Below are 22,761 nucleotides of genomic sequence, written 5' to 3'. Positions count from 1 at the left end.
TGTAATTAAGCCAACTTAAACTTCAGTGTCAAACCTAATTTGGTCACAGATGGGAAGACAAGAGGAAGAAGTGCTGGCAGAAAGCTATCCCTAGGAGAAGACAGGGACAGCAACATCTAGTATTTCCCCAGAGCATCTGAATTCGAGGAAGGCCAAGTTTGTCAAAGGAATCTTGTGAAGAAGGTGACAAAATTGTGTGGCATCGTGGGCTGGAATGTAGCAATATTAGGCAGATTCATAACCAGGTAAGTGTGCCCACAAAGTTGCTTTTGAATAGGCTGATGTTAATTGTAGGGTGGTGTCCTCTACTGTTTCATAATTTTAATCAACAAATCAAATGAAAACATAGAAGACTTCTCAACTCTGAAGTACTCAAAGCTGGAGGGAAAGTTATTGGATGACAGAAAAAGGATTGAATGGGGTTCCTGGGTGGCTCAGTCATTAAGCGTCTGCCTTCAGCCCAGGTGATGATCCCAGTGTCCTCAGATCGAGCCCCACATCAGGCTATCTGTTTGGTGGGAAGCCTGCTTCTCCCTCCCCACTCCCTCTGCTTGTGTTCTCTCGCCGTGTCTCTCTCTGTCAAATAAATAAATAAAATATTTTAAAAAATAGAATAAAGATTGTAAAATAACCTCAAAGGGCGGATAGGTCAAAGTCAACAAGATGAAAATGGGATAAATGTGAAACCAGGATTTTTAGTACCAAGGACATAAATCATACTGGAATAGGACAACACGAACTTGGTTTGGCAGCATCAAGTGTGAAAAGGGCTTAGAAGATTTAAGTTGACTTTAAACTCCAGATGGCTCAACAGCCTGAAAGAGATTTTCTTTCTTTCTTTTTTTTTAAGATTTTATTTATTTATTTGACAGACAGAGATCACAAGTAGGCAGAGAGGCAGGCAGAGAGAGAGGAGGAAGCAGGCTCCCTGTCGAGCAGAAAGCCCGATGCGGGGCTCGATCTCAGGACCCTGGGATCATGACCTGAGCCGAAAGCAGAGGTTTTAACCCACTGAGCCACCCAGGCGCCCCCTGAAAGAGCTTTTCAAGAAAAATCTCATGCTTCTTTGAGCTGCATTAATACAAGCACAGTGCCGCAAAACAGGGGGTCTATAGTTTCTCTCAAATTTGTTCAGTTCATACCACAGAAGGATGTTAAATTAGCATAAGGATGGCTTACCAATCTTCTTCCTGTATTTTAAAACTATCTTTAACAAATGTTAGTTCATCTAACCCTCACAATGCACCTGAGTACAACTGTTATTGAAAGAAAGTCTCTCAAGAGTGAGATTCAATTGGATCAAGAATGTAGATGACTCGAAAGAAAGGCTCGAAACTAACTCATAGGGCATTAGATGAGATACTACACAAAAAGAATAGCTTAGCTCAGGTACTTCTAGGCGATATTATGTCATTGGTGGAAAGCAAAAGAAAGTAGCAATGCCATTAGTTGATGATCTATAACAAGAATAAGAAGTGATGCATGAAGCACTGGGTGTAATACACAATGAATCATGGAATACTACATCAAAAACTAATAATGTACTGTATGGCGACTAACACAACGTAAAAAATAAAGTTAGAAATAAAGAAAAGAAAAAATTCTTGTTAAAACAAAATAAAACAAAAGAATAAGAAGAGATATAGGATTAAAAAAACAAAACAAAACAAAACAAAAACAAACCCCCCCCCCAAAAAAAACCGAACTTCCATAAGGACAAGAAGCACAAAGACTTTTGGGCTAATTATAAAGAAGAGTTTGCAGCCTCTTATACCTATTTGGGGTGATTGGTGGGATGCTGAGGTGGGCATCCTTCATTCTGCTTAGACATCTTCCCTAGGTTCCCCACTGGTGTGAGCAAAGTCTCAGATTTCAGGACTAGATTGACTTTCATGGCAGCTTGAGTTTGCTTGGGTGACTAATTTGCTACTTTTTCTCTTCTATAAATCCCATTTTCCACCAGTCTCTTCTTTTTTCTATCCAGCCAAACATCTCTTATTTACCAAGTCATCCACCTCAACACCTCTCTAGTTAACTGTCTGGTAGATGACTTATGTGGGTAAATATTTGAGTAGATCTGAGAATAATATATGCATGCACCTCTGAGTGAAGTTAGCTTTGTGTCTATGCATGTCATTATGGGAACATATGAACATGCTTGCTTGAAGAAAACTGTGTGAATGGCTCATTCCTTGTACCAATGTCTATCTGGATGTATCTGTATTAGGGTTGGAAAATGAACTGGAAGAGACTAGAGTGTCTCTCAGTGTGTATATATGTGGGTGCACACATGTGCACATGTGCTATGTCTAGTTATAAAACTCCGTTGTAATGGCTACAGAATCCTTGCCCCCTTCTGTTCTCTGACTGAAGAAACTACAAACTCTTCTTTCTTTTCTTTGCTGTCAGCCAATGCTAGCTCTTCCTTGATGACAAAGTGGGCAGCAAGCATCAATATGGGGAAAATTTTTAAGTCAATGAAATGCTGGTTCACTAATCACATCCAGACCAGTGGACATCCCACATGTCAGAGATGGGTAAATTAGTATATTAGTGAAATATAAGTGAAAACATTCCAGGCAGGGTTTGAACTTTAGCTCTAGTAAGTAAAACTGACCATATATAGAGTGAAGCTAACTACACAAACCAAAATTAATGGGCAGTGTATCTCTCTGCTGGCTTTGTGAAACAGTAGTGTCAGTTGGTAAATATATTAGACTTCTAAATTCTTTAGTATTCATAAAATAGATCAGCTCTTTTTAGCTGTGATATGTGATTTTGATCTTGACAGTACCCATTACTTAATAATGAGTAATATGAGAAGCAAATGAACAATTCAATGGCAAAAAGGAGAGTCTCTTTAAGGAAAAAGTGGGGAAGGGGAGGTATATTCAAAAAGGTATTGTCAGCGATGGCTAGAGTGAAATATCCTTGTGGGGGTCTACAGTTTTCATTAGGCTAGAAGACTAGTGATTTGATTTGTTGTCCTTTGGGGCTATGTTTCTTGATATTCAATCCCTTTACATATTATCACTTATCCTCCCAATACATAGTTATCATTCCCAATTAGATGTGGAAAGTGAAGCTCAGAGTATGTAAGTGACTTACTCAAGGTCACCTAGCTAGTAAGTGACTAAAACTCATGGTTGCCTGGCCTTTGTTTTTTTCCTTTACATCATGTTGTTTCTAAGTCTCATCATTATTTAATAATAAAGACAAACACAAACTGGACAAAACATCCCTCTGCTTTGCCCCTGTTTTATCTGTTCTAACATCTCTAGACCTTCTGAGAGAAGACTCTATAGAAGGCTTACTCTTGCTGCATTTATTTCATTTCTGCCTCCTTTCTATGCAGCATCTTGCAATTAGTTGACAGTCCTAATATTTTCTGATCTCCAAGTGTCTCCAAGTGTAACTCCTTTGGTGCTTACCATATGCTACCTTAATCTATATATTGTCATACTATATCAATATCCTGGGTCAACAATAGCCATAAGCTCTGTAAATGTTCTTATATTGGATCTCTTTGTAGCCTTTCAGCACCTTAGGAAAGAATTCTCAATAAATCACTTGAGTTTAGGAATTGACAAAGCATCAACAGAGCATGTTGGGGCAATAATCATGCTAGTTTCAGATTTGGAGTCAACCTTGGTGTTAGTTTCCATTCTAAAAATAATATGACCTGGGCCTTTATGTAGTTCTTCCTTGCCCACCTGGATGCAAGCAAACTTATTTTATGGATTATCTAGTGTCTGAAAATCATGAAAAACTGAAATCAAGTCTGATAATTCAGGAATAATTGGGACAAAGCCTACAGAGAACATGCCCACATACATATATGCCATAAACATCAACAGTCATTATCCCAAAGGTCTAAAAAGAAACATGAGCTGTCTCTACATATATACACATTGCTACTTCTCCATTTCCTGGTTGAAAATAATAATTTAATTAAAATTAATTTAAAAATTTCCCCAGTCTTATCACCTTTCCTCCTTCCCCAGTGAAATACATTCTGAGGTTAAAATTTGGGTACTCACCATCTCCTTTAGGGTCGCTGAGGGCAGTGGGAGGAATGACTGATGTTCGATGACTTCCAAACCAGCATTCCTTGGAAAACCGTCCCCGGCAGTCATCATGCACCTGAAACGACAAGAGAAGAACAGAGAAAAAAAGGGAGGGGAGAGAAAAGGATACAATTGATTAGTCTTGAGTTCCAGTTCCAAGATTTGAGTCCCCAGTGTTAACATCTCCCTTTCTGAGATTTGGTGCCATACACATTCCCCTGACTCAAACTGGACACACCCTTCCCAACTTCAGCATGCACTATCCTGAAGGTGGGCTCTGAACTCTGTTCCTTTCAAAGGTAGCTTTCAGAAGATACCCATCATAGGCATTAAGAAGATAGTAGCCATAGGGCACAATCTTAGTGACCTACAGAATAGGGAACTTACTTGCATTTTAAGAGTACTAATCCTGTTGATATGCTATTATGCTTCAATCCTTACAACAACCCTGTATGGTAGGGAACACATTATTAGGTTCATTTTAGAAATGAGGATACAAAAGTTTGGAGAGGTGAAGAATCTTGCTCAAGGTCAATCAGCTGGGAAGTGGCAGAACTGAGATTCTGCTGCCTTTCCCACAAGTGGTCATATTTCCCAAATTTCTGATATTTTTAGGTACCATTTCCTAGACAATTTCACAGTTCTTAGAGGACATGAACCTGGCTTGATTACACAAAAGCAATTAAAAGAGAGCCAGAGGACAACCAGAGTTGTCTCGCTCTCTCTTTTTTTTAAATCGAGACATAATTGACATATAACATTTTATCAGTTCCAGGCATACAACATAATGATTTGATATTTATATATATTACAAAATGATCACCACAGTAAGTGTAGTTATTATCTGTCACCATACATAATTACAGTTTTTTCTTGTGATGGGAAATTTTAAGGTCTATACTCTAGCAACTTAGAAATAGGCAAAACAGCGTATTAACTATAGTCACTATGCTGTTCATGATATCCTGATGACTTACTTATTTTATAACTGGAATTTTGTATCTTTTGACCACCTTCACCTATTTTGCCCATTTCCCCCCCTGCATATGCATGAGCTCATTTTTTAAAAAGTTCATATATATGTAAGACCATAAAGTATTTCTCATTCTCTGTCTGACTCATATTATGTAGCATAATGCCCTAAGGTCCATCCATGTTGTTGTAAATGGCAAGATTTCCTTCATTTTTAGGGCTGAAAAATATTCCATTGCATATACATCTACCACATTTTCTTCATTCATACAGCACTAATGTTGTGTCCATATCTTGCCACTTAATGTTGTTTTCATATCTTGACTATTGTATGTGGTTGTTTCAGTGAACATGAAGGTGCCTATATGATTTTGGAACTAGTGTTTTCATTTTTATCAGATAAATACACAGAAGTTGAATTGCTATGTCAAATAGTAGTTCTATTTTTAATTTTTAAAGGAAAGTCTGCACTGTTTTCAATAGTAGTTGCACCAATTTACATTCCTACTGACAGTGCATGAGGTTTCCCTTTTCTTCATATCCTCATCAACATTTATTTCTTCTCTTTTTGATAATAGCTATTCTAATGGGTGTGAAGTGATATCTTATTGCGGTTTTGATTTGCATTTCCCTGATGATCATAGATGTTCAGTACTTTTCATATACCTGTTTACCATCTGTATGTCTTCCTTAGAAAATATCTATTCAGATTCTTTGCCCATTTTCTTTTTTTAAAATTTTTTCTAATTTTTTATAAACATATATGTTTATCCCCAGGGGTACAGGTCTGTGAATTGCCAGGTTTACACACTTCACAGCACTCACCAAAGCACATACCCTCCCCAATGTCCATAACGCCACCGCCCTTCTCCCAACCACCCTCCCCCCAGCAACCCTCAGTTTGTTTTGTGAGATTAAGAGTCACTTATGGTTTGTCTCCCTCCCAGTCCCATCTTGTTTCATTTATTCTTCTCCTACCCATTTAAGCCCCCATGTTGCATCACCACTTCCTCATATCAGGGAGATCATATGATAGTTGTCTTTCTCTGCTTGACTTATTTCGCTAAGCATGATACGCTCTAGTTCCATCCATGTTGTCGCAAATGGCAAGACTTCATTTCTTTTGCTGGCTGCATAGTATTCCTTTGTGTATATATACCACTTCTTCCTGATCCATTCATCTGTTGATGGACATCTAGGTTCTTTCCATAGTTTGGCTATTGTGGACATTGCTGCTATAAACATTCGGGTGCACGTGCCCCTTTGGATCACTACGTTTGTATCTTTAGGGTAAATACCCAGTAGTGCAATTGCTGGGTCATAGGGCAGTTCTATTTTCAACATTTTGAGGAACCTCCATGCTGTTTTCCAGAGTGGTTGCACCAGCTTGCATTCCCACCAACAGTGCAGAAGGGTTCCCCTTTCTCTGCATCCTCGCCAGCATCTGTCATTTCCTGACTTGTTGATTTTAGCCATTCTGACTGGTGTGAGGTGATATCTCATTGTGGTTTTGATTTCTATTTCCCTGATGCCGAGTGATATGGAGCACTTTTTCATGTGTCTGTTGGCCATCTGGATGTCTTTTTTGCTGAAATGTCTGTACATGTCCTCTGCCCATTTCTTGATTGGATTATTTGTTCTTTGGGTGTTGAGTTTGCTAAGTTCTTTATAGATTTTGGACACTAGTCCTTTATCTGATATGTCGTTTGCAAATATCTTCTCCCATTCTGTCAGTTGTCTTTTGATTTTGTTAACTGTTTCCTTTGCTGTGCAAAAGCTTTTGATCTTGATGAAATCCCAATAGTTCATTTTTGCCCTTGTTTCCCTTGCCTTTGGCGATGTTCCTAGGAAGATGTTGCTGCGGTTGAGGTCGAAGAAGTTGCTGCCTGTGTTCTCCTCAAGGATTTTGATGGATTCCTTTCTCACATTGAGGTCCTTCATCCATTTTGAGTCTATTTTTGTGTGTGGTGTAAGGAAATGGTCCGATTTCATTTTTCTGCACGTGGCTGTCCAATTTTCCCAACACCATTTATTGAAGAGGCTGTCTTTTCTCCATTGGACATTCTTTCCTGCTTTGTCAAAGATTAGTTGACCATAAAGTTAAGGGTCTATTTCTGGGCTCTCTATTCTGTTCCATTGATCTATGTGTCTGTTTTTGTGCCAGTACCATGCTGTCTTGATGATGACAGCTTTGTAATAGAGCTTGAAGTCTAGAATTGTGATGCCACCAACTTTGGCTTTCTTTTTCAATATCCCTTTGGCTATTCGAGGTCTTTTCTGGTTCCATATAAATTTTAGAATTATTTGTTCCATTTCTTTGAAAAAGATGGATGGTACTTTGATAGGAATTGCATTAAATGTGTAAATTGCTTTAGGTAGCACAGACATCACAATATTTATTCTTCCAATCCAGGAGCATGGGACATTTTTCCATTTCTTTGTGTCTTCCTCAATTAATTTCACGAGTACTTTATAGTTTTCTGAGTATAGATTCTTAGCCTCTTTGGTTAGGTTTATTCCTAGGTATCTTATGGTTTGGGGTGCAATTGCAAATGGGATTGACTCCTTAATTTCTCTTTCTTCTGTCTTGTTGTTGGTGTAGAGAAATGCAACTGATTTCTGTGCATTGATCTTATATCCTGACACTTTACTGAATTCCTGTACAAGTTCTAGCAGTTTTGGAGTGGAGTCTTTTGGGTTTTCCACATAGAGTATCATATCATCTGCGAAGAGTGATAATTTGACTTCTTCTTTGCCGATTTGGATGCCTTTAATTTCCTTTTGTTGTCTGATTGCTGAGGCTAGGACTTCTAGTACTATGTTGAATAGTAGTGGTGATAATGGACATCCCTGCCGTGTTCCTGACCTTAGCGGAAAAGCTTTCAGTTTTTCTCCATTGAGAATGATATTTGCGGTGGGTTTTTCATAGATGGCTTTGATGATATTGAGGTAGGCACCCTCTATCCCTACACTTTGAAGAGTTTTGATCAGGAAGGGATGCTGTACGTTGTCAAATGCTTTTTCAGCATCTATTGAGAGTATCATAGGTTCTTGTTCTTTCTTTTATTGATGTGTTCTATCACATTGACTATTTACGGATGTTGAACCAACCTTGCAGCCCTGGAATAAATCCCACTTGGTCGTGGTGAATAATCCTTTTAATGTACTGTTGAATCCTATTGGCTAGTATTTTGGTGAGATTTTTCGCATCTGTGTTCATCAAGGATATTGGTCTATAGCTCTCTTTTTTGATGGGATCCTTTTCTGGTTTTGGGATCAAGGTGATGCTGGCCTCATAAAATGAGTTTGGAAGTTTTCCTTCCCTTTCTATTTTTTGGAATAGTTTCAGGAGAATAGGAATTAGTTCTTCTTTAAATGTTTGGTAGAATTCCCCCGGGAAGCCGTCTGGCCCTGGGCTTTTGTTTGTTTGGAGATTTTTAATGACTGTTTCAATCTCCTTACTGGTTATGGGTCTGTTCAGGCTTTCTATTTCTTCCTGGTTCAGTTGTGGTAGTTTATATGTTTCTAGGAATGCATCCATTTCTTCCAGATTGTCCAATTTGTTGGCGTAGAGTTGCTCATAGTATGTTCTTATAATAGTTTGTATTTCTTTGGTGTTAGTTGTGATCTCTCCTCTTTCATTCATGATTTTATTTATTTGGGTCCTTTCTCTTTTATTTTTGATAAGTCTGGCCAGGGGTTTATCAATTTTATTAATTCTTTCAAAGAACCAGCTCCTAGTTTCGTTGATTTGCTCTATTGTTTTTTTGGTTTCTATTTCATTGATTTCTGCTCTGATCTTTATGATTTCTCTTCTCCTGCTGGGCTTAGGGTTTCTTTCTTGTTCTTTCTCCAGCTCCTTTAGGTGTAGGGTTAGGTTGTGTACCTGAGACCTCTCTTGTTTCTTGAGAAAGGCTTGTACCACTATATATTTTCCTCCCAGGACTGCTATTGTTGTGTCCCACAGATTTTGAACCGTTGTATTTTCATTATCATTTGTTTCCATGATTTTTTTCAATTCTTCTTAATTTCCCGGTTGACCCATTAATTCTTTTTTTTTTTAAAGATTTTATTTATTTATTTGAAAGAGAGACAGTGAGAGAGAACATGAGTGAGGAGAAGGTCAGAGGGAGAAGCAGACTCCCCACGGAGCTGGGAGCCCGATGTGGGACTCGATCCCGGGACTCCAGGATCATGACCTGAGCCGAAGGCAGTCGTCCAACCAACTGAGCCACCCAGGCGCCCCGACCCATTAATTCTTTAGAAGGATGCTGTTTAGTCTCTATGTATTTGGGTTCTTTCCAAACTTCCTCTTGTGGTTGAGTTCTAGCTTCAGAGCATTCTGGTCTGAAAATATGCAGGGAATGATCCCAATCTTTTGATACCGGTTGAGTCCTGATTTACGAGCGAGGATGTGATCTATTCTGGAGAATGTCCCATGTGCACTAGAGAAGAATGTGTATTCGGTTGCTTTGGGATGAAATGTTCTAAATATATCTGTGATGTCCATCTGGTCCAGTGTGTCGTTTAAGGCCTTTATTTTCTTGCTGATCTTTTGCTTGGATGATCTGCCCATTTCAGTGAGGGGAGTGTTAAAGTCCCCTACTATTATTGTATTATTGTTGATGTGTTTCTTTGATTTTGTTATTAATTGGTTTATATAGTTGGCTGCTCCCACGTTGGGGGCATAGACATTTAAAATTGTTAGATCTTCTTGTTGGACAGACCCTTTGACTATGATATAGTGTCCTTCCTCATATCTTATTATAGTCTTTTGCTTAAAATCTAATTGATCTGATATAAGGATTGCCACTCTTGCTTTCTTCTGATGTCCATTAGCATGGTAAATTCTTTTCCACCCCCTCACTTTAAATCTGGAGGTGTCTTTGGGCTTAAAATGAGTTTCTTGGAGGCAACATATAGATGGGTTTTGGTTTTTTATCCATTCTGATACCCTGTGTCTTTTGATTGGGGCATTTAGCCCATTAACATTCAGCATAACTATTGAGAGATATGAATTTAGTGCCATTGTATTGCCTGTAAGGTGACTGTTACTGTATATTGTCTCTGTTCCTTACTGATCTACCACTTGTAGGTTCTCTTTTTGCTTAGAGGACCCCTTTCAATATTTCCTGTAGAGCTGGTTTGGTGTTTGCAAATTGTTTCAGTTTTTGTTTGTCCTGGAAGCTTTTAATCTCTCCTTCTATTTTCAATGATAGCCTAGCTGGATATAGTATTCTTGGCTGCATGTTTTTCTCGTTTAGTGCTCTGAAAATATCATGCCAGCTCTTTCTGGCCTGCCAGGTCTCTGTGGATAAGTCAGCTGCCAATCTAATATTTTTACCATTGTATGTTACAGACTTCTTTTCCCAGGCTGCTTTCAGGATTTTCTCTTTGTCACTGAGACTTGTAAATTTTACTATTATGTGACGGGGTGTGGGCCTATTCTTATTGATTTTGAGGGGCCTTCTCTGAACCTCCTGAATTTTGATGCTCGTTCCCTTTGCCATATTGGGGAAATTCTCCCCAATAATTCTCTCCAGTATACCTTCTGCTCCCCTCTCTCTTTCTTCTTCTTCTGGAATCCCAATTATTCTAATGTTGTTTCGTCTTATGGTGTCACTTATCTCTTGAATTCTCCCCTTGTGGTCCAGTGGCTGTTTGTCCCTCTTTTGCTCAGCTTCTTTATTCTCTGTCATTTGGTCTTCTATATCGCTAATTCTTTCTTCTGCCTCATTTATCCTAGCAGCGAGACCCTCCATTTTTGATTGCACCTCCTTAATAGCTTTTTTGATTTCAACTTGGTTAGATTTTAGTTCTTTTATTTCTCCAGATAGGGCTTTTATATCTCCTGAGAGGGTTTCTCTAATATCTTCCATGCCTTTTTCGAACCCGGCTAGAACCTTGAGAATTGTCATTCTGAACTCTAGATATGACATATTACCAATGTCTGTATTGATTAGGTCCCTAGCCTTCAGTACTGCCTCTTGTTCTTTTTTTTGTGGTGAATTTTTCCGCCTTGTCATTTTGTCCAGATAAGAGTATATGAAGGAGCAAGTAAAATACTAAAAGGGTGGCAACAACCCCTGGAAAATATGCTTTAACCAAATCAGAAGAAATCCCAAATCGTGAGGGGGGGAGAAAGGGGATAAAAAGAGGTTCAAAAAGAAAGAAAGAAAAAAAATAAAATAAAATAAAAGAAATTAAAAAAAGAAAACAAATAAAGAAAAACATAAAAAAGAAAAAAATATATATTAGATAAACTAGTTAAAAAACATTAAAAAAGAAAAGGGTAAAAGTTAAAAAAAATTTTAGCAGAAGAAGAGAAAAGAATGAAAAAGAAAAAAATTAAATTAACTGCGAGACTAAAAAAATCACAGGTAGAAAGCCATGAGTTCTGTGCTTGCTTTCTCCTCCTCTGGAATTCTGCTGCTCTCCTTGGTATTGAAACTGCACTCCTTGGTAGGTAAACTTGTTCTTGGCCAGATTTCTTGTTGATCTTCTGGGGAGGGGCCTGGTGTAGTGATTCTCAAGTGTCTTTGCCCCAGGCGGAATTGCACCACCCTTACCAGGGGCCGGGCAGAGTAATCCGCTCGGGTTTGCTTTCAGGAGCTTTTGTTCCCTGAGCGCTTTCCGTAGAGTTCCAGAGGACGGGAATACAAATGGCGGCCTCCTGGTCTCCAGCCTGGAGGAGCTGAGAGCCCGGGGCCCCACTCCTCAGTGCGCCCTCAGAGAACAGCGCCCAGTTACTCCCGTCTGCCTGACCTCTGGCCGTGCTCCGAGCTCACCGAGCCTGCGGCCGGTTCAAGGTAACCCCAAGCTGCGAGCTTACTGTTGGCTCTGTCTCTGCAGCCGGCTTTCTCGCTCCAGCTCTGTGACACTCAGACACCCACGATCCTTCTGTGACCCTGCGGGACCTGAGGCCACACTGACCCCGCATGGGCTTCGCCCTGGTTTAACCTCTGGAGCAATGTCCCTCAGCGGAACAGACTTTTAAAAGTCCTGATTTTGTGCTCCGTTGCTCCGCTGCTTGCCGGAAGCCGGCCCCTCCCCCCGGGGTCTATCTTCCAGTCTCTTTGGATTCACTTCTCCGCCAGTCCTACCTTTCAGAAAGTGGTTGTTTTTCTGTTTCCAGAATTGCTGTTCTCTTCGATCTGCCGATGGATTTGCAGGTGTTTGCAATCTTTAGATAAGCTATCTAGCTGATCTCCTGCTAGCTGAAGTAGTCTCAGCCTGCTACTACTCCGCCATCTTGACTCCTCCCGGATTATATGATTCTTATCCTTTCTTTTATTAATGTGGTGCATCAACATTGATTGATTTGCAGATGTTAAACCACCCGTGCAGCCCAGGAATAAATATCTCCTGATTGTGGTTAATAATTCCTTTAATGTACTTTTGGATTCAATTTACTAGTATCTTATTGAAAATTTTTACATCTATGTTCATCAGGGATATTGACCTGTAGTTCTCTTTCTCAGTGAGGTCTTTGGTTTTGGAATCAAAGTAATGCTGGCCCAGTGGAATGGGTTTGGATGTTTTCCTTCCTTTTGCATTTTTTGGAACATTTTGAGAAGACTAGGTATACACTCTTTTTCAAATGTCCCGTAGAATTCCCCTGGGAAGCCATCTGGCCCTGGATGTTTGTTTGATTGGAGATTATTGATTCCAGATTCCATTTCATTGGTGGTTGTGGATCTATTAAAATTTTCTATTCCATTATCTTTCAGTTTTGGTAGTTTGTATGTTTGTAGGAATTCCTCCATTTCTTCCAGATTGCTCCGTTTGTGGGCACATATTTTTTCATAATATTCTCTTATGAATGATTAGATTTCTGTGGTGTTGTTTTTGAACTCTCCTCTTTCATTCATGATTTTATTTATCTGGGTCTTTTCTTTTTGGGATAAGTCTGGCTGGGGGGTTATCAATTTTTTTTCATGACTGAATAATATTTATTAATATATAATATTCAATAATATCTATATTGGAATATATATCACAATTTCTTTATCCATTCCTCTATCCATGGATACTTGAATTATTTTTATATCTTATCTAGTATAAAGTAATTGATACTGGAATATACATAGGTATGCATATATCTTTTCAAATTAACCTTTTTGTTTTCTTTGGGTAGATATTCATTATGGAATTACTGGATTGTATGGTAATTCCATTGTTAATTTTTGTTTGTTTGTTTGTTTTTAATTTTTTATTTATTTTCAGCATAACAGTATTCATTATTTTTGCACCACACCCAGTGCTCCATGCAATCTGTGCCTTCTATAATACCCACCACCTGGTACCCCAGTCTCCCACCCCCTGCCCCTTCAAAACCCTCAGATTGTTTTTCAGAGTCCATAGTCTCTCATGGTTCACCTCCCCTTCCAATTTCCCCCAACTCCCTTCTCCTTCTCTAACTCCCCATGTCCTCCATGCTATTTGTTATGCTCCACAAATAAGTTAAACCATATGATAATTGACTCTCTCTGCTTGACTAATTTCACTTAGCATAATCTCTTCCAGTCCTGTCCATGTTGACACAAAAGTTGGGTATTCGTCCTTTCTGATGGAGGCATAATACTCCATAGTGTATATGGACCACATCTTCCTTATCCATTCGTCCGTTGAAGGGCATCTTGGTTCTTTCCACAGTTTGGTGACCGTGGCCATTGCTGCTATAAACATTGGGGTAAGATGGCCCTTCTTTTCACGACATCTGTATCTTTGGGGTAAATACCCAGGAGTGCAATGGCAGGGTCATAGGGAAATTCTATTTTTAATTTCTTGAGAAATCTACACACTGTTCTCTAAAGAAGCTGCACCAACTTGCATTCCCACCAACAGTGTAAGAGGGTTCCCCTTTCTCCACATCCTCTCCAACACATGTTGTTTCCTGTCTTGCTAATTTTGGCCATTCTAACTGATATAAGGTGGTATCTCAATGTGGTTTTAATTTGAATTTCCCTGAGGGCTAGTGATGATGAACATTTTTTCATGTGTCTGATAGCCATTTGTATGTCTTCATTGGAGAAGTGTCTGTACATATATTCTGCCCATTTTTTGATATGATTGTCTGTTTTGTGTGTGTTGAGTTTGAGGAGTTCTTTATAGATCCTGGATATCAACCTTTTGTCTGTACTGTCATTTGCACATATCTTCTCCCATTCTGTAGGTTGCCTCTTTGCTTTGTTGACTGTTTCCTTTGCTGTGCAGAAGCTTTTGATTTTGATGAAGTCCCAGAAGTTTATTTTGCTTTCGTTTCCTTTGCCTTTGGAGACATATCTTGAAAGAAGTTGCTGTGGCTGGTATCGAAGAGATTATTGCCTATGTTCTGCTCTATGATTCTGAGGGATTCCTGTCTCACATTGAGGTATTTTATCCATTTTGCGTTTATCTTTGTGTACAGTGTAAGAGAATGGTCGAGTTTCATTCTTCTACATATAGCTGCCCACTTTTCCCAGCACCATTTATTGATGAGACTGTCTTTTTTCCACTGTATACTTTTTCTGTTTTGTCGAAGATTATTTGCTTATAGAGTTTAGAGTCCATATATGGGCTTTCTACTCTGTTGCACTGGTCTATCAAAGAAGAACTGAAACAATTCATGGAAACCAATGAGAATGAAGACACTTCAGTCCAAAACCTATGGGATACAGCAAAGGCGGTCCTAAAGGGGAAATACATAGCCATCCAAGCCTCTCTCAAAAAAATCGAAAAATCCAGAACACAGCAGCTGTCTCTACACCTTAAAGAACTGGAGAATCAACAACAAATCAAACCAACTCCACATATAAGAAGGGAAATAATCAAGATTAGAACTGATATCAATGAGGGAGAAACCAGAGATACAGTAGAACGTATCAATGAAACTAGAAGCTGGTTTTTTTAAAGAATCAATAAGATCAATAAACCATTGGCCACACTAATCCGAAGGAAAAGAGAGAAAGCTCAAATACATACAATTATGAATGAAAAGGGAGAGATCACAGCTAACACCAAGGAAGTAGAAACAATCATCAGAAGTTATTATCAACAGTTATATGCCAATAAGCTAAGCGACCTAGATGAAATGAATGCATTCCTGGAAAACTATAAACTTCCAAAATTGAACCAGGAAGAAACGGACAACCTGAATAGACCAATATCTAGTAACGAGATTGAATCAGTGATCAAAAACCTCCCAAAAAACAAGAGCCCAGGACCTGACAGATTCCCTGGGGAATTCTACCAAACTTTCAAAGAAGAAAGAACACCTATTCTCCTGAGGCTGTTTCAAAAAATGGAATTGAAGCAGAAGGAAAACCTCCAGACTCTTTCTATGAAGCCAGCATTACCCTGATCCCCAAACCAGGCAAAGACTCTACCAAAAAGGAGAATTTCAGACCAATATCACTGATGAATATGGATGCTATGATTCTCAACAAGATCCTAGCAAACAGGATCCAACAGCACATTAAAAAGATTATCCACCATGACCAGGTGGGATTCATCCCTGGGCTACAAGGATGGTTCAACATTCACAAATCAATCAATGTGATAGAACAAATTAATATGAGAAGAGAGAAGAACCACATGGTCCTCTCAATCAATGCAGAAAAAGCATTTGACAAAATCCAGCATCCATTCCTGATTAAAATGCTTCAAAGGATAGGGGTAAAGGGAACATTCCTGAACTTAATCAAACCTATCTATGAAAGACACACAGAAAATATCATCCTCAATGGGAAAAAGCTTGCAGCCTTCCTGTTGAGATCGGGAACACGACAAGGATGTCCACTCTCACACTCTTGTTCAATATAGTATTAGAAGTCCTAGCAACAGCAATCAGACAACAAAGAGAAATAAAAGGTATCCAAATTGGCAATGAAGAAGTCAAACTCTCTCTCTTCGCAGATGTCATGATTCTTTATATGGTAAGCTCAAAAGACTCCACCCCCAAACTACTAGAACCCATACAGCAATTCAGCAATGTGGCAGAATACAAAGTCAATATACAGAAACTGGCTTTCTTATACACTAACAATGAAAATACAGAAAGGGAAATTAGAGAATCGATTCCATTTACTATAGCACCAAGAACCATAAGATACCTGGGAATAAACCTAACCAAAGAGGTAAAGGATCTGTATTCAAGGAACTACAGAACACTCATGAAAGAAATTGAAGAAGACACAAATAGATGGAAGACCATTCCATGCTCTTGGATCGGAAGAATAAACATTGTTAAAATCTCTATACTGCCTAGAGCAATCTATACTTTTAATGCCATTCCAATCAAAATTCCACCGGCATTCTTCAAAGACCTGGAGCAAATAATACAAAAATTTGTATGGAATCAGAAGAGACCCCAAATTGCTAAGGAAATGTTGAAAAACAAAAATAAAACTGGCGGCATCACGTTACCTGATTTCAAACTTTACTACAAAGCTGTGATCACCAAGAAAGCATGGTACTGGGTTTTATCAATTTTATTAATTCTTTCCCAGAACCAGCTCTTAGTTTCACTGATCTGTTTTACTTTTTTTTTTCTATATTGCTTATTTCGGCTTTAATTTTAATTATTTCCCTTCTTCTGCTGGGTTGAGGCTTTATTTGCTGTTCTCTTTCTGCTTTCTTTAGGTGTGAAGTTAGGTTGTATTTTTGAGACTTCTCTTGCTTCTTGAGGTAGGCCTATATTGCAATATACTTCCCTCTTAGGATTGCCTTCGTTGCATTCCAAAGGTTTTGGACTGATGTGTTTTCATTTTTATTTGCTTCCGTGTATGTTTTTTTCAATTTCTTCTTTAATTTGCTGGTTAACCCATTCATTCTTTAGTAAGATATGCTTTAATCTCCGTGTATTTTTGGCCTTTCCAAATTTTTTCTTGTGGTTGACTTCAAGTTTCATAACATTGTGGTCAGAAAATATGCATCGTATGATCTCCATTTTTCCTTTGTTGAAGACTGATTTGTGACCCAGTCAGTATGTGATCTATTGTGGAGAATTTTCTATGTGCACTCAAAAAGAATGTGTATTCTGCTGCTTTAGCATGAAATGTTCTGAATATACCTGTTAAATTCATTTGTGTCATTCAAAGCCATTGTTTCCTTATTGATTTTCTGTTTAGATGATCTGTCCATTGCTATAAGTGGGGTATTAATGTCCCCTACTGTTATTGTACTGTATCCATGAGTTTCTTTATGTTTGTTATTAATTGATTTATATATTTGGGTGCTCCCAAGTTGGGGGCATAGATTCTTACAATTGTTAGATCTTCTTAATGAATAGACCCTTTAATTATCTCTTCTTTATCTCTTGTTACAGTTTGGTTTAAAATCTCATTTTTCTGATATAAGTATGGCTACTTTGGCTTTCTTTTGGATATCCATTATCATAATAGATGGTTCTCCATTTCCTTGCTTTCAACCTGTAGGTGTCTTGGTCTAAAATGAGTCTCTTGTAGACAGCATATAGATGGGTCTTGCTTTATTTTATCCATTCTGATACCTTTCGTCTTAATTGGAGCATCTAATCCCTTTACATTGAGTGTGATTATTGATAGATATGGATTTAGAGCCATTGTGTTACCTGTAAATTTGGTGTTTCTGGTGATGTTTTCTGTTCCTTTCTAGTCTTTGTTGATTTTGTCTTTTTTTCCCCTACTCAAAGAGTCACACTTTACTATTTCTTGCAAGGCTGGTTTAGTGGTCACAAACTCCTTGTCATTCATTTGTTTGTTTGTTTGGGAAACTCTTTCTCTCTCCCTCGATTATGAATGACAGCCTTGCTAAATAAAGTATTCTGGCTGCATGTTTTTCTCATTCAGCATGTTGAATATATCCTGCCACTGTCTTCTGGCCTGCCATGTTTTTGGGGACAGACCTGCTATGACATGATCTGTATTACCTTGTAGGTTAAGGACTTTTTTTTTCCTCTTGGTGCTTTCAGGATTCTTTCCTTGTCTGTGTATTTTGTGAATTTGACTATGATATGTCTTGTTGATGGCTGGGTTTTGTTGTATTTAATGGGAATTCTCTGTGGTTCTTGGATTGAAATGTCTATTTCCTATCCAAGATTAGGTAAGTTTTCAGCTATAATTTGCTCAAATAAACCTTCTGCTCTATTTTCTTTTTCTTCTTCTTGGACTATGACATGAATATTGTTACATTTTAAGGAGAAAGTGAATTCCCTAGGTCTACATTTGTGATTCCTTATTTTCTATAATTTTATCTTATATATCACTGATTTGCTCCTCTGCTACATCCATCCTCATTGTCATTGTATCTAGTCAGTTTTGCATCTCAGTTATAGCATTATTTATTTTGGCCTGACTAGTTCTTAATACTTTTATCTCTGCAGTAAGGGATTCTCTAGTTTCTTCCATACTTTTCTCACGCCCAGCTGGTATTCTTATAATTATTTTTGTAAATCCTAGTTCATATATCTTAGTTGTATCTGTATTAATTAAATCCCTGGCTATGACTTCTTCCTGTTCTTTCTTTTGGGATGAGTTTCTCCATCTTGTTATTTTGTCCAGGTCACTGTTTTTTTATTAGGAAAGCATGTTTTATTCCTGCTCCTGAGAGTAATGGTTATATTAAGAAGAGGTCCAAGAAAACAAACAAACAAAAGGAAGCTAAAGCCTAGGTGTGCTTTGGTCTGCTTGTTAAAAGAAGCTATATTCCACCCCCCCAAAAAATGAAGTTAGATCCTATTCCCCCTAGAGCTGAAGCTGTGCAGCATTCTATGACCAGTAGACTTGGTGCGTGGAGGAGTTTGTGCTGGTCTTCTGGGGGTGGGGCCCACTGCAGCTGATTCTCAGGCAGACTTGCCCTAGCAGAGATGCACTTGCAGGGTACAAGGGAGGCAGAGCTCATTGAAAGTGACTCCAGCCTCCATGAGTTGGTGCTGTTTTGCTCACTGAGTTTGGTTAGTGCTGATGGGCAAGGGAGAAAGTGGCCTTCCTCTGTCATCTCCTACCTGGAGCAGGGAGTTTGCACCCACCACTCTTCAGGAAGCCCTCATAGAAGAGCAAACAATTACCCCTGTTCTGTTCCCTCTTCTGCCAGATCCCTGCCTTCACCCTGTCTTTTCTTAGGCTGTCTGCCTTCCAGGTAGCACAGTACTCCTGTGTTTGATCTCAGGCATTCAGCTGGGTTTCAAATCTCCAAATTTTAGAGATCTGTGTGGCACAGATCTGTACTAATCCTCTAGGGGGAGGGTCTTACTGTGCTATGACCAGTGCCATTTTGTCTAGGAAATTAATTGTGAAACTGTACAGTGGTTTGGAGTTTATGGCAAAGCACAGCCAAAACCCAGCACCAAGGATTGCTGTCCTCAGCTGGTGTCTCTGTTCCTATGCTAGTGAATGGGGAAGCTCAAATTGTGCCCACTGGATCTTTTGTCCCTGGAGAGGCCATGCCACCTCTCCTAAATTCACTCCAAGCAGGGGAACTGTTTGTCTCTGTGTGACCCAGGGGATCCTCAAACCACACTGCCCACTTCCTGATCCCTGCCCCACTGGCATACTGCCAAGCCCACCAGACATGACACTGGTGATTGTATGGACTCTAAAGCTTCAGACTTTTTGCTTTGTCACTTAAAAAAAAAACAAACTTGTGGTGTTCAGCCCCTCTTCTTTTCTTAGTCAATGATTTTCGGGAAGAGTTTCTCTTGTGTAACCCCCTGCACACACTTTCACTTTTTCTGTCTCTCTTTCTCTCTTGCTCCTCTCTCTGTGATCAGAGCTCCCTCCCCTATACAGCACCCACAGTTCCTTTCTCCCCCAAATAACTCTCCGCAGCTCCTATCTTCGATGATGAGGTCATTTTGCTTCCGCTACTTGTGCAGTTTTGCACTCTCAACCCTCAGATTGATTTCTTTGTCGTTCAAAATCATTTGATATTTATCTAGCTGTGTTTGAGGGACAAGGCAAGCTTAGGGTACCCCTACTCCTCTCATCATAACTCCTGCTCTGCAGAAGGTTTTTTAGTAATTTCACTTGTTTATCTTTTCCATTGTTGTCTTTACTTTTGATGTTAAAGCCAAAGAAACCATGGCATGTCTGATATCAAGGAACTTACCACTTGTATTTTCTTTTAGGAGTTTTATGGTTTCAGGTCTTACATTCAAGACTTGAATTCATTTGAGTTATTATTTGCGAGTGGTATGAGATAGTGATCCTGTTTCATTCTTTTTTCATATGGCTGTCTACTTTTTCTAGCACCATTTATTGAAAAGACTCCTTTCTTCATTGTATATTCTTGGCTCCTTTGCCAATCAGTTGACCAGATATGAGTGGGTTTATCTCTGTGCTCTCTCTTTTATTCCACTGATCTATGTGCTAATACCATACTGTTTTTATAGGTTTTGGACCGAAGAATGAAGACACTTCATTCACAAACCTATGGGATACAGCAAAGGCGGTCCTAAGGGGAAAATATATAGCCATCCAAGCCTTGCTCAAAAAAATTGAAAAATCCAGAACACACCAGTTGTCTCTACACCTTAAAGAACTGGAGGATCAACAACAAATCAAACCAACTCCACACATAAGAAGGGAAATCATCAAGATTAGAGCTGAGATCAAAGAGGGAGAAACCAGAGATACAGTAGAACGTATCAATGAAACTAGAAGCTGGTTTTTTGAAAGAATCAATAAGATCGATAAGCCACTGGCTACACTAATCCGAAAGAAAAGAGAGAAATCCCAAATTCGTAAAATTATGAATGAAAAGGGAGAGATCACAACTAACGCCAAGGAAGTAGAAACAATCATCAGAATTTATTACGAACAGTTATATGCCAATAAGCTTAGCAACCTAGATGAAATGGATGCATTCCTGGAAAAATATAAACTACCAAAATTGAACCAGGAAGAAATCGACAACCTGAATAGACTGATATCTAATAACGAGATTGAATCAGTGATCAAAAACCTCCCAAAAAACAAGAGCCCAGGACCTGACGGATTCCCTGGGGAATTCTACCAAACCTTCAAAGAAGAAATAACACCTATTCTCCTGAAGCTGTTTCAAAAAATTGAAGCAGAAGGAAAACTTCCAGACTCTTTCTATGAAGCCAGCATTACCCTGATCCCCAAACCAGGCAAGGACCCTACCAAAAAGGAGAATTTCAGACCAATATCACTGATGAATATGGATGCTAAGATTCTCAACAAGATTCTAGCCAACAGGATCCAACAGCACATTAAAAAGATTATCCACCATGATCAGGTGGGATTCATCCCTGGGCTACAAGGATGGTTCAACATTCGCAAATCAATCAATGTGATACAACAAATTAATATGAGAAGAGAGAAGAACCACATGGTCCTCTCAATTGATGCAGAAAAAGCATTTGACAAAATCCAGCATCCGTTCCTGATTAAAACGCTTCAAAGTATAGGGATAGAGGGAACATTCATGAACCTCATCAAATCTATCTATGAAAGACCCACAGAAAATATCATCCTCAATGGGAAAAAGCTTGCAGCCTTCCCATTGAGATCAGGAACAAGACAAGGATGTCCACTTTCACCACTCTTGTTCAACATAGTATTAGAAGTCCTAGCAACAGCAATCAGACAACAGAGAGAAATAAAAGGTATCCAAATTGGTAATGAAGAAGTCAAACTCTCTCTCTTCGCAGATGACATGATTCTTTATATGGAAAACCCAAAAGACTCCACCCCCAAACTACTAGAACTCATACAGCAATTCAGCAACGTGGCAGGATACAAAGTCAATGTGCAGAAATCAGTGGCTTTCTTATACACTAACAATGAAAATACAGAAAGGGAACTTAGAGAATCGATTCCATTTACTATAGCACCAAGAACCATAAGATACCTGGGAATAAACCTAACTAAAGAGGTAAAGGATCTGTACTTGAGGAACTATAGAACACTCATGAAAGAAATTGAAGAAGACACAAATAGATGGAAGACCATTCCATGCTCTTGGATTGGAAGAATAAACATTGTTAAAATGTCTATACTGCCTAGAGCAATCTATACTTTTAATGCCATTCCGATCAAAATTCCACCAGCATTCTTCAAAGAGCTGGAGCAAATAATCCTAAAATTTGTATGGAATCAGAAGAGACCCCGAATCGCTAAGGAAATGTTGAAAAACAAAAATAAAGCGGGCGGCATCACCTTACCTGATTTCAAACTTTATTACAAAGCTGTGATCACCAAGACAGCATGGTACTGGCATAAAAACAGACACATAGACCAGTGGAACAGAGTAGAGAGCCCTGATATGGACCCTCAAGTCTATGGTCAATTAATCTTTGACAAAACAGGAAAAAATATACAGTGCAAAAAAGACAGTCTCTTCAATAAATGGTGCTGGGAAAACTGGACAGCTATATGTAGAAGAATGAAACTCGACCATTCTCTTACACTGTACACAAAGATCAACTCAAAATGGATAAAAGACCTCAACGTGAGACAGGAATCCATCAGAATCTTAGAGGAGAACATAGGCAGTAATCTCTTTGATATCAGCCACAGCAACTTCTTTCAAGATACGTCTCCAAAGGCAAAGGAAACAAAAGCGAAAATAAACTTCTGGGACTTCATCAAAATCAAAAGCTTCTGCACAGCAAAGGAAACAGTCAAAAAAAACAAAGAGGCAACCCACGGAATGGGAGAAGATATTTACTGTGACTTTATAATATAGTTTTAAATCATGGAGTATGATGCCTCCTGTTTGTTCTTCTTTCTCAGGATTG

General features: G+C 38.9%; 1 protein-coding gene across 1 annotated transcript in view; it reads right to left on the bottom strand.

The window, feature by feature from the left end:
- Positions 1-22,761, bottom strand: part of DGKK (diacylglycerol kinase kappa) — a 176,273-nt gene that overhangs the window by 50,294 nt on the left and 103,218 nt on the right. The window contains exon 8 of the mRNA XM_044235460.1: positions 4,041-4,143. Coding sequence (XP_044091395.1) covers positions 4,041-4,143 — 103 coding nt within the window. The remainder of the gene's footprint in view (positions 1-4,040; positions 4,144-22,761) is intronic.

Source organism: Neovison vison, chromosome X (genome assembly GCF_020171115.1).
Source record: "Neovison vison isolate M4711 chromosome X, ASM_NN_V1, whole genome shotgun sequence".
NCBI lineage: Eukaryota > Metazoa > Chordata > Mammalia > Carnivora > Mustelidae > Neogale > Neogale vison.
This window is presented reverse-complemented; position numbering and strand designations above follow the sequence as displayed.